This window comes from Anguilla anguilla, chromosome 1 (genome assembly GCF_013347855.1).
Source record: "Anguilla anguilla isolate fAngAng1 chromosome 1, fAngAng1.pri, whole genome shotgun sequence".
NCBI classification, from domain to species: domain Eukaryota; kingdom Metazoa; phylum Chordata; class Actinopteri; order Anguilliformes; family Anguillidae; genus Anguilla; species Anguilla anguilla.
In genome coordinates, this window is record NC_049201.1 from 45,943,645 (window position 1) to 45,956,941 (window position 13,297).

General features: G+C 40.9%; 1 protein-coding gene across 1 annotated transcript in view; it reads left to right on the forward strand.

Moving 5' to 3' along the window:
- Positions 1–13,297, forward strand: part of deptor (DEP domain containing MTOR-interacting protein) — a 50,354-nt gene that overhangs the window by 10,614 nt on the left and 26,443 nt on the right. Inside the window, exons 4-5 of the mRNA XM_035425569.1 lie at positions 78–201; positions 8,779–8,957. Of these exons, the coding sequence (XP_035281460.1) occupies positions 78–201; positions 8,779–8,957 (303 nt within the window). The remainder of the gene's footprint in view (positions 1–77; positions 202–8,778; positions 8,958–13,297) is intronic.

The window sequence follows — 13,297 nt, forward strand, 5'->3', positions numbered from 1 at the left end:
GATATGTTATAAGATTTGCAGTTGATTACATTGACACCTATCTATGCTCACCAAGCAATCCTCTCTTTGTGTTGCAGTCTGTGATGAGCACAAGGAGTTCAAAGACATGAAGCTATTCTACCGTTTCCGGAAAGATGACGGCACCTTCCCGCTGGACAGTGAAGCCAAGGTTTTCATGCGGGGGCAAAGGATATATGAAAAGTATGATTGCGCTTTATCATTGAAATTAATATATCAATTAACTTTTCTTTGAAAAATGATCAGCTTTGTTCAACTGATAAGCTGTACAAATGCCGTTTAACACGTGTGTTTAGAGCAAGAGATTCATTTGAAGTGGTCTGAAAAAAAAAACAATGTTTTATAATATTGAGTTCAAGTTTTTGCTTGTTACTTCGAACAAATTTTCATTCCTTAATTTAGACCTTTCTCCCCAATTGGGAACAGCCAATTGCATTTATATACCTGCTCCATCACTTAATGTGAGAAGGTGCTATGAAACTATGACATGCACTCTCTGAAGCATGAGCTGTCCACCAAGGATGGTTAAAAGTACATTAAAATGAATCTTGTTACGAAATACAAATAAACAGCCCTATATTACTAAAATCAAAATGGTGGAGGCGAAGGTTGCCTGGCTTGTAGGGACAATTATGTGGACCATACAAAAAGGAGCGAGCAAGCATTGCATATGAAATACATAGACTGAAATGTTTTTTTTTCAAAACTACATATTTTAAGGACTGCCCACCCCTGCTGCCAGCTGCAGTCCTCTGTATAAGTTGTGCGGTTATTATATAGCTGGCACAGCCAGACTACAGGTGCCTGATGGAACTGGGTATCCTGCAGACCAATCTCCTCTCCCTGAGCAACACTGAGGCCAGTTACATCGCTCTATGAGATCCCTGGCCACAGCCAGCACTGCTGTGGTCAGGATTAGATTCTGGATGGTAGGGCAAACCAGTGCATGTTGCCAGATGAATCATACAAGAGACTGAAATATATTTATTTTGAATTGTGGGGAAAATATGTGCTTGGATTTATCAAGCCTTAAAAAAAGACTTAAGAGGCTTATTTAGAAATATATCTAATATTCAACCGCCATATATCCGAGGGTTTGTGTTTTCATGGAAAACCTTAGGCACCATTAAAAACTAGCAAGTGTCATACTGAAAAAAGTGATTAATTATTGTGGACTACAGTCATTAGGAAATTAAAAATGCTTAAACAAGTTTTCATGACAAAGATTACGTTTCATTGTAAGGACTTTGAGCCAAGATGTATACATCTAATCTGTCCAAACATGTTTTTGCTCAATTAAAATTTGTTCTCTCTTAACCAGTCCTCTTTCTTTAAATGGACTGTTTTGTTGAGCTTAGTGCAAGCTTGTACTCTGTTTTTTTGTTTTGCACAGCTTCGACAGATTAATGGTTTCCATGGAGACCATAGCCTGCTTGCAGATTTTAGATAAGTGGTGTGAACCTCAGCCAGGAAGAGTCAATTAACCATATCAATATATTGACTGTCATCCCTTGCTTGTCAGGATGCTTTGCTGAGAGTGATTGAACAATCGAAGTCATTTTAACATTTAGCTTTAAGATTTTCTACAGGGAGTTTCCATTAATTAATTAACAAATCATATTTTATTATGTGTGTCCTTGAAATTATTCCTTTTGCTGCAACATACATAAAGTATGTAGTTTTGAATGTTTTCGCAAAATGATAAAATATAAATCTACAACACACTCAGTGTGTTCCATTCAGAAATGGTCCGATAACTAAATATCACTTTTCCATATGCAATATGCTGTTGATATAAACTCACTGCATAAATCATGTTAGCTGCAAACTGCATCAACCAGCTTCCTCACCAGAAAGTAGTTACCCTTCAAAATAAAGTATTGAGGTGAATAGCTTTAAGGAGCCTGAGCTCCAAGTTTCCCCCCTCCTCCGTTGTCCCTCATTTACCAAGTCTTAATTTGGCTGTTGCAAAATATAGTAATCTTGTGGCTCATTCAATCATTTAGATTAATGAACATTTTCCTTTGGTCACAATGTTGCAACTTTAATTATAGCAAAGACCAGTTAGAGAGTGAACTTTGTGCATGGCATAGCTCCCTGCAGAGTTTCAGACAATGTGGCAAATGCTTTGAATATATTTTCATGTACGAATAGTTAGTGGACAACTTAAACGGCAATGAATTGACACCTACAGACTTTATTAATTAAGGTTCCCTTTATTAGAACAGTCAAAAAGTGTTATTTGGAATGTGGTACTCTCAGTAATTAGTAATAGTCATTTAAATACAATTTCTAATTGTGGCATAATAAGAAATAGTTAATAAAAAATCTGTTTTAATACCACATGTTTTGTAAACTTGAGGATTTCTAGTCTCTGTAACTGTAACTCTGGTTGTTTGTTTGGACCACCAACTACCATGAAGGGAGAATGATTGCTTTTCTGTACCCTGAATACATAGGCTTGTTGCTTGTTGCTTGTTGACTGCAGATGTATTGGCAGGTTGAACAGGTAGGATGGTGTAATGCTCCCTGGGGTGAAAATGCATGTTGCTAAGGTGTAGCAGTGGCTGCTGGAAAATACGAGCCAATATATGAGCTAGTAGAAATCACGATTGTTGTTATACAAGTGCTATGCTATCCCAAATGCTCTTTGCGCCTATGAAGAGAAAAGAGTCATGTATAGATAATGCAGTCTGATTTGTGCCATGTTGACTGTTTTCACAAGAAAAATTTTAAATTGTACATCCAGAACCCTCAAGGACATCAGAGGTTGGACGCTGACATCTAAACCTTGGTCTAAACCAAGTCCCCAGGAAGAGGCATCAGATTGTCCAGGTCTGACTGTCTTCGGCTGTGCTTGAGGACGTAATTTGTTTTTAAATGAAAAACTTCTCTAATTACAAAAAACATTTTTCTGACATTTAAAGATCATTTGGATTTATGTTTAAAATGTCCTCAGAAAGGATTTACCCTTGAAGAAAACAAAAAGTTTGCACTTAAATGCATGAAGTATGGTCTGTTATGAAACAATGGACAGATAACGTCATTCAGATGACGTCGGTAGTACTCTGGCCATAGGGCGGATATTTTGGAGTGGCAAAGCAATGCCCTCCGTGTGCCAGTGTTATTTCGAGCGGACTGTGCTCACAGTATGACTCCCTCTCCAGTTACGATGCCTTGCGCAACACACAGACGTTGTCTATTGGGAGACATCTGGTGCCGAAACACCAGGCTGTTTGCGTAATCACAGACTCCTTTGCATCCTGGTTTTTGCGTGCGGGTCCTGTTCTAGGGATTTCATGCCTGCCCTGCTCTCTACAGTTGCCAGGGTCAGAGCTGTTTCACGTGTGCTAAGAATAGAGAGGTTTTTGCACGGGAAAACCTGTGACATTTTAAACTAGGAAGCACAGCCACATGTCTTGCTGTGAGTACAACCCAGCAGAGGCCATATTGTTTTCTTTTTTTTTTCTGTCTCTAAGCAACCTGTGTTAGTGGGAACAATTACTGGGAAATGTTTTGCCGGCAGCTTTGCTATGAAACCATTGTTTCAATGGACAGGGAGAGGGAGAGGCTGTTTACAGTGTGTATTTTCAGCCAGCATGCATTCACACTCCTGTAACAATGATAGCCTCTGTACATGCGTGTTACTTTTCACAACACCCCAAACAACAGTAATATAGGGTAATATACAGTCCGTGTCCACTCATTTCAGTTCAAAATTTGGGTTTTAGTTTTTAAATACCATTCCATATTGTGTCTTACTCAAGGCTTACTTAGTCACAAAACACTGTGGTATATCTAGACTTTTCTCCGTTATGTAAAATTATGTAGTGTGACAGTTTTTCCTCAAAACCTGAAAAGCAGGATGATATTAATTTCCACTGAAACACTTATTTTATAGAACAAGTGTAGGCCTACATTTGCTCCCCTGAATAGTACTGTTTTCTACAGATCAGAAATTCTCATGCCATTTCAGAGTAAACTAATAGCGTTCAGGTAAATTGTAAAGCATGATATGTAATATTTTTGTACTGTAATCATTGAGTAGACATTTTGGTGAGTTCTGTGAGTACATGTGTACAAGTTACACCGGATTTTAGCTGTTTTGGACAATCTAAAGCAAGTGAATCAAATCCACTCTACTATAAATCTCTGAACGTCTTTAAGATCAGTGTCCATTTTGTACTGGAAAACCACATTTCTGGCTAGCAGGAGGAGGCCTATTTCCTATTTAAATGAATTCATTTTTATTATATAGAACATGACTCGGCACAATGATGAAAGTTTAGAAAGAAAAAACAAAGATATTTGCCTGCTTATTCATTTCAGTATCCAGACTGTCCTCCTTAATGGCAAGTTTACACCAGTGTCAAAGTAATATTTCTGAGCTCCTGGGCAAGAGAGGCAACAGGGTGACCAAGTAACCAGAATCAGAAATTACCTGGGTGGTTAAAGTATGTAAGGAGGCTAAAGTATGTCAGAGCAGCCTGCCTGGCCATGTCATTAAGATGATAGATTTTCTGCTTTGCATTTTCATATGGATGGCTTCAGACACACAATCTGATAAACATTGCCACGACTATTGGCATCGGATTGGCTCTGTATAGCTGTGTTAGATGGAGTTGATAAGATTAGCCAGGGGTTGTAGAAGCCAGCCATTAAAAGAGTGACAGAGGCAGGTGAGAAGATTTGAAATAAAGGCATGTAGCTATTGCCCAAGTGCACTTATGTGATTGTTTTTAAATTTGCACAGCTAGCATCAGGTGATTCAGTGTGAACATGAGTGTCTTTTGCTTTTCTTATCAAGTAATGGGTGCGGCCAGTAACCCAGCACCGTGAGTGAATCACAGTGATAAAAAGAGTAAATAGGTTATTTATGTTGCTGAAGAGAGGCACTAGTATTATTTTGATGAATGAAACTTAAAGGTGTAGGTACTTTGTTTGTCAAAGTTTGTCAACGATGTGGTCATTTAAATGAAGGGAGCTGTCCGCACAAGTGCAGAAGGTGTATGAGCTCATTTTTTGTGGAAAGAAGATCCTACTTTCTTTTTTTGGAATGTACATTATATAATATTCATACTTATTGTTGCTATTTGATTGGTTTAACCAGTGTGAAGGAGGTAAAGAATTTAAAGCTTACCTTTACACTTTACAGTGAGTTATAGGTTTAGAAATTGCCCTCCTAACCCACTTTTGACAACGCTTTAGTCATTTGAGGAATTTCATTCAGGTGAAGCTGGTGAATTCTAGGCATGGGGAAGCCCGTTGTGATTACAGTAGGCATATTAACAGTAAATGGTCATCCATGATGCATGGTCTGTTTACACTTAGTCATGTGGCAGACACAGTGATCCAGAGTGCCTTATAAAAGTATAGAATGTGAGTTAGTCTCAGGAATACAACAGTGTAATATGACCGAGAATGCACAGAAGGCCCAAATATAAGTGTAGTTTGCCAAACGAAGTGACAATTAGTATTTTGAACGTATAAAATACCATTAGACAGATAATCTACCTTTATGCATTCATGCCTATAGCATTAGCCCAAAAGGAAATCCAAAAAGAAGGAAGGGTGGTAGCTAAAATGCATCAGGGGAGCTATGGTGCAATCTGAAGAGGTGATCCTAAAGTCTGAGCCAGAGGTTTAGTAGGGCTTCTGCTGTCTTGACCACAATGTCATTATACCACTGGGGTTCCAAAACAGATAGGAGAGTGATCTGGATATATATATATATATATATATATATATATATATATATAAATAAAATAACAGGTAAACAGTGGTGGTAGAAGAGAAGGGTAACATGGGGGGCTGAACATGGGGAGGTTGTAGATCAGAAGAACAGCAGCATTCTGGATAAGCTAGAGAGACCTAGTGGTGGTGGCAGGGAGACCAATGAGGAGGGAGTTGCAGTGGCCAGGATGGAATAAGGCCTGCAACTGGACTAAGAAATGGGTTGAGCTGATAGTGAGGAAGGGAAGGGTTATATGGGTTCTATGGAGCCAGTAGCAGGAGTTGACGTCAGAATCTGGTTTGGGAGCAAGGAAGGGTTGTCTGGAGAGAGGAATAACCAGATGTGTTGAAGGACTCCGCCATCTCAAAGGAGTTGTGAATGTGAACAACCTTCCCATCAAAGAAAGTGGTGAAGTCATCTGTAGTGTGGGTTCAGAAGGGAAGGGGGTGGTTGAGGAGTGAGGAGAAAGTGGGTTAAAGGATGTGTTCAGAAGACTAGTCTGATAAAAAGCTTGCCTTACCAGTAGCAGAGACAGAGGTTGAAAATGCTGGGAGGAGGGAATGGTATGGTAATGGATCTCTGGATTTGTGCCATTTTCTCTGTGCTGTTCGTAATACGGTCCTGTTGTCACGGCTGTAGGCTTGGAGAAGATAGCCTTTGCAGGTCTTATGACAAAGGGACAGAGAGAATTAAGTTTTGAAGAAGGAGGTGAGAGGTATGAATGGAGAAGAAATGAATTAACGATTCAAGAGATGAGAGGAGAGGAGAGAAGGGTTGAAAGGAAAGGGAAAGGGATAGAATATGGTGATCAGGGTACTGGAGGGGAGTGATCGTCAAACAAGCTACTTTCCTGCTTTGTGGGTGGACGGTGACTACAGTAAGGGGAGGTCACAAGAGTGGGGAAAAAGAAGGAAGCCAGCTGACGAGGAGCTCTCCAGATGGATGTTGGTGTCTCCCAGCGGAATCAACAGGGTCCCATCCTCTGGAAATGAACTGTGCAGGATGTCCAGCTCTTCAGGAAGTTTATCCAGGGGGCCCAGTGGATAGTACAGAACTACAATAAACAGTTTTTTGGGGTTATTAACAGTGACATGGAACACTGATGTGTTCCATGTCACTGTGACATGGAACACAGAGACTGAGATGCGAGAAAGAGAGAAAACAGAAAATATCTAATAAGAAACAAGTAGGCCAGTTTTGCCTCCCCTGCCAGATGGCTGGGGAATGTGGTAGGAGGAGAAGGTTGAGGAAGAGCTGCTGTGGATGCAGTGTTGTCCTAGGTCGTGCATATTTCAGTGAGGGCAAGAAACTACAGGAAGAGCCTGGAGCTGTCGGACAAGATGAAGTCGACTTTGCAAACAGTCGACTGCCAATTCCATAGGCGCCATGCAACTGTAATGGTATTGATTAGGGATGGGGAGGGTAGAGGATGTTGAAAAGGGCTTTGTGCTGCATAGCATGGCGATGGCAGGTGTGACTTCTGAGGGATGAGCTGACCAGAATAGAGAGGAAGTACATCAGATGCTATAAATGACATGCATCCCTACTGTGACAGCATAGTAGTAACCTCATTGTACTCCCTCGATAGTCTCCTCCCTTGTCTTAATCCAACTGAGGTTTTATGCAGCTGAGGCTGCCACTATAGCAACTGCTGTCTGCTCTGAATGTTGCTCTGAATGACTAATTAACTCGTGCTTGGAAATTTTTACTCAGCTGAAACACGCCTAGCTAATTAGCTGTTGAATACACCTATCCATTCCACTCAATGCTTCACAAAAACAGTTCAAGCAAAGACTAGGATGAACTACTGTTACTGCAAAATTACATTTAAAAAAACACAAGGTAGTTTTATATTGGACGATAATAAACATACGCTGTCTGAAAAACATACTTATCAGCTTCGGTGAAGACAAATGCAATGCATACCTGAAGAAAATACACTGTTCAAATTTGACTAACAGTTTCTACTGTATAGGCTGCCTCAGACAAACACACCTAGCTAATTAGCAACTGAAGACAAGAAGCTGCATCACTAATACCTCTACGAAAATAGTCCAAACAAATTCTATTGCTGAACTTAAAAATTCTTAATGATATTGCTGAGGAATTATTTGAGAGTTGTTGGTATTGAGGAAATCTTGCCTCAGATGCACTCATTCAAAGCATGTTATTTAATCCTCAGCCAGCTTTTTATGGTCACATTTTTAATGTGTTCTTGTAATGATCTCTGATATTAGTCTTTGTCAGGTTGTCTTTTGTATGATATGTGCTGTGATGCTATTGCGGTATGTTGTTGTTTCCCCCCAAATTTCATGTTTTAAACATGATTAATAAAAAGGCTCAGACTCTTAACACATCTAATGTTCTGTGTCCGCTATCCAATCTCAAACTCAGGGGAGCTGCTGACACTTTTTACCAAGTATTAAGTATATCGCTCAGTTTTTCTCTCTTTTCCTCAGGTTACACATGCGCTATGAGCCTGTGCCATGGCCCTGAGTCAGGCTGCAGAAACAGCAGGGCTAATGTAATATTACATTGTCTACATTTTTTGACAGAATCTCAAGGCAAGTTGAGTTAGTGGAAAGTTTGTGAGAACATGGGTATACCACTAAAGAAGCAAAAAAGAACACACGTCTGACTCCAGCTGAGCCAATTACAGCACGCTCATTTCTCTGTCCTATTCAGGAACTCTATTCCTTAAGCAGGATACGGGGCCCCAGAGTTCAGGAAAACAACAGAAAGATTAGGTCCGGTGAATTAGCTTTGATAGGAAATGTTGGCATGGAAGGACCCTAAAACTAGGGCTTTGACCCTGGATAACCTAATAGTAATTTAAACTTTGGGTCAAACAAGGGATGAAGTTCTTTGTATTTTGAATAAAACTTGTATTTCCCGACTGGGAGGAAAAGCAGCCATTTGTGTAGTTCATTTGCATTGCTAGAGTAATGGCAAGTTGGCAAGTTGTAGATACAGTCACCGTATAATGTTTCAGTGACAACTCACTCTGTGGCCTTTGCTCCGAACAGGCTGATGAACACAGAGAACTCCCTTCTGCAGACCAGAGATGAGGACGGTGGGACCTTTGAGCGGACACTGGTGGCATCAGAGTTCATTGATTGGCTTCTGCAGGAGGGGGAGATGGCCACCAGGGAGGAGGCAGAGCAGCTTGGGCGGAGACTGCTGGAACACGGCATCATTCAGCACGGTGAGGAGGGGGAGGACGACAAGGAGGAGGTGGGGAAAAGAGGACTCTCTCCAGTGGCCTGGAGTACTGCCCTGCTGATGGACTGTTTGCAGAAAAATTATAAAATTAGGGTTTTGTTGGTTTGTGAGTGTTCCAGTTGATAAAGGCGCTTACAAGTGCTGGCCGAGTGTTGTGGCCTATACATTGCATGTTTGAGCCCAGACTACATCATTAGCTAAATAAGACTGGAATTCTGAGATTTGGGGCCTGGTTGGCTTTATTCTGCCGGAGGTGGGGTGGCGTTAAGTAAGCCAGGGTTTCTCAACCCATCGGTTTTCAATAGTGCACGATACAGCTCTCCTCCATTCAATGCTAGCCTGTAGCGTGGAAAATAGTCACTAGCTCATGGGTGAGTGCATCATTTAACCTCAGCTGCAGCACTTCTGGTATGTGGATGTGCATCACAGTGACTGGAGTGACCTAATTGGCGACTGCACATTGACAAATAAATTAAGTGAGAATTAAGTGTGAAATTTCCATGCCCTGTCAGCTCGCCACAGCTGCAATCTGGGCATGCCTGGCATTCAAAGGCTGGGACCCAAACTCCAGTGCCTGCTGTAGTGTCACCTCGACCAACAATGCTTCTGTGTTCTTGATGCTGCTAGGCGATGTTTGTTGCCCAGTGTGCTCACAGGTCCCATCCCAGACTTATTGCTGTACTGTCTCTCCACAGCCAAGATTCTGCTACTGACACCACTCTGAGATCAGTACTGGGGGGGTGGGGGTTCAGGAACCGAGACTTTGCAGAACAGCTGTAATTTTCAACAGCTCAGCAGCATGAATTCATGTAACCATGGTGCAACTACCACACTCCTATACTTGTAATTTGTCTGTCTGAACCTAGCTATAAAAAACTAAATTCAGGTTATAAAAAAGTAGCAAAGTTTAATCTTTTTTAGCACTCCATCCACAAGACTCCATACGCATCCCCTTTTACACAAAGCCAGTGAACACTCTCAAAATTTTTGTTTGTCAGATGCTTAAAAACTAACATTGGCTGAAGGTTTTGTTTAGGTCAAGGTGACTGTTTTCCAGATAGATTGAACCAGGCTGTTAGACAAATTTGAAAAGGAGGAAACATGGTTTCCCTGATCGCAAGATTTCTTTGTAAATAACCCTGACATACATAACCTTGTGGGAAACAACAGTATTCATAAAAGGTCCAATAGGCACTTAGGCTTTTGTCCAGTCTAATTACATTCTGCTTTTGCCTTTAGCCTTGTGCTGTGAATTGATGAAAGTTTAATTTAGTACCCTTTTTCTGAAATTAGCAAAAATGTTTTAGGAGAAAAATATTCTTAAATTCAGTTCCCAGAGGCAATGGCAATGGTGCATTCTTGGAATATTTATTTTAGACTTGTGTAACCGACTGTAACGTGAGCCACTGCAAGGTGCTTCTGTGGTTTATATACAGTGAGCTCCATAATGTTTGGGACGAAGACATTTTTTTCTTTATTTGGCTCTGTACTCCACAATTTTAATTTTAATTTGTCCACAATACCTTTTCCCAGCACTCTGCAGGCCCTTTTAGGTGCTTCTTTGTAAACTGTAACCTGGCCATACAATTTTTGAGGCAAACTAGTGGTTTGCATTTTGCAGTGTATCCTCTGTATTTCTGTTTGTGAAGTCTTCTGTGGACAGTAGTCATTGACACATCCATACCTGCCTCCTGAAGAGTATTTCTGATCTGTTGGACAGTTGTTTGGAGTTTTTTCTTCATCATGGTGAGAATTCTTAGGTCCTCAAGTATAGAGGTTGTCCTTGGCTTACCAGGCTCTTTGTGATTTCTAAGCTCACTAGTGATCTCTTTCTTCTTAATGATATTCCAAGCAGTTGATTTTGGTTAGCCTGTTTTGCCAATGTTTCTGACAGTTTTTTCTTATTTCTCAGCTTCATAATGGCTTTCTTGACTTTCTTTGGCACAACTCTCATCCTCATGTTGACACACGCCAATAACAGACTACAAAAGCAATCAGAAGGCTAGATTCGAAACTAGATACTGAAACTTGCACTAAGGAAGCAGTTGAACACACCTGACTAATCAGAAACACATGTAACGCACCATTTGTTCCAAACATTATGATGCCCTGAAATGGGGGGACTATTTATAAAAAAAGTGCTGTAATTTCTATATGGTATCTACATACCCTTAAATAACAGCGGAGAATGTGTACTTTTACCACCTGTGAACTGTGTTCGATTACAACTCTAAAATTGTGGAGTCAGAAACACATGTAACGCACCATTTGTTCCAAACATTATGATGCCCTGAAATGGGGGGACTATTTATAAAAAAGTGCTGTAATTTCTATATGGTATCTACATACCCTTAAATAACAGCGGAGAATGTGTACTTTTACCACCTGTGAACTGTGTTCGATTACAACTCTAAAATTGTGGAGTACAGAGCCAAATCAAGAAATAATATGACTTTGTCCCAAATATTATGGAGCTCACTGTATATATTTTTTATGACGGTATTAGCGGAATGTGTGTCAAACGTGGATATGGATATGTTTTTGTCACATGGTTGCAAACTGAGTGTATATGAAACAAAGATACTGTTAGCAACATTACTCTCTACCTGGGTCTAGATCAGAAATTTGCCTTATGTGGCTTATTTGACGTGTAGATGACAGTTGCTAATTTAGAACACAAGTACATTTGCATTTCGGGTAAGAGAGGCGCAGGTATTTCAATGCATGGTTACTGTCAATCTGGCCAGCATGCTGTGAGGCTGATCAAAAGAACCTGCATCTGCTCTGTGATGAGTTGTGGTCTGCGTGCCCAATTCAGCAAAAATGGATGGTTCGGTTGCTTATGTTCATAACAAAGAAGGTCAGCCTATCATGTACGATAACCTCTTGTATGATTTGGTAATGCGTTCAAAAGTGCAGTAACAAGGAACTGCTAGCAGGTTGCTCCATAATCAGAGATGTTCTGAATGTTCCTGTTCAGCGGTTGTGCACATATTTTTTGGCCGTCGTGTTGCAGTTTCCTCATAATTCTGAGAATTTCGCAAATTCTGAGAATTGAGACCCCTTTGTCTTCCAGCAGCGAGGGCAGGCGCGCATTCCTCCAGCTGCAACACAAGGTCATCATGTGTCACGCAGCAATATGTGTTGCTCCCGTGACTCAAGAAATGTCCTTGTACTGCCATGCATCGAGGGGCTTTTCTCTTTAGACCTCTGTACACTCTCAGTGAAATGTTATCCCCTGGCGCTCGATCCACTGTGCTTCTGACCGTGCGTGACACATATTTACCAATTATCTTCACCCATCATTCCTCAAGTCATGTGACCTGCCACTGGCTCACGTCTGCGTGCACGTGGTTTTATGCTCACTGAAGAAAAGTGACAGAAAACTTTGCCTCATTACACAGAACATAGCGGAGTATGTAAATTACGAATATCCTGTTTCTGAAGAGCCAGGAGTGTCTCTTCACTCAAAATTCACTTTTTCGATAAATGGATGGTTCACTTTCTGGAGTTTTTAATATTATTTCAGATTAGGTGTATTTTTTGCAGGGCCCAAACTGTTTTTCTGTCTAACAAAGGATATTTTAGATATGGCAGAAGTTTCTGACCCAACAGCTGGCGTTACAATGGCTGGCACAGGGGCATTAGGGGGTTGGTAGTCTGAAACAGGAAAATACACTTAATGTAATTCCAAAGCTGTAGTGTACAATGACATAATGTTTCCAGAAGTGGATGAATGTTTATTCACAATTATAAACCGGCATATAATGTTCATATTGTGCTGATACTTTTTTACTTGAGCATACCAATCTCAGGTTGCATAAACTATAGGAAATGGTTCATAACGAGGCATGTTTCACTGTGCTTTGGAGTTACTTGAAGTTTATTTTCTTTTGACCACAAACCCCTGAATGCCGTATACCAGCCACTGTATAGTTTTGTGTACTTCTGCGGTGCTGTTTTTCACAGTCATGGGAAACCAGGAACCAGCTTGGCTCTCCTGTGCCAGCTGTTGAAAATTCAGCAACGCCAGCTGCTCGCTGTGACAGTCAGTAACAGATGGACACACCGCTGGCCTTTAAAAAAGCTAATTTGATCAGTATCAGAACCCACCAATCGCTGGCCCTCACACCAGCACGTTCCTGAGAATGCCTATGCCGGAATACTCTATGAACTGCTACCTCCCTCGTGCTTTTTCAGGGAGGGTAAAAATGTGGCGGGTGTTGCATGACCTCAGACTTCAGACCGTAAGACACCTTGCCAGCTTGAGCTCGCCTCCTTAGTAATAAATGCAGTGGCAGGTCTGTGTGCTGTGTGAATAAT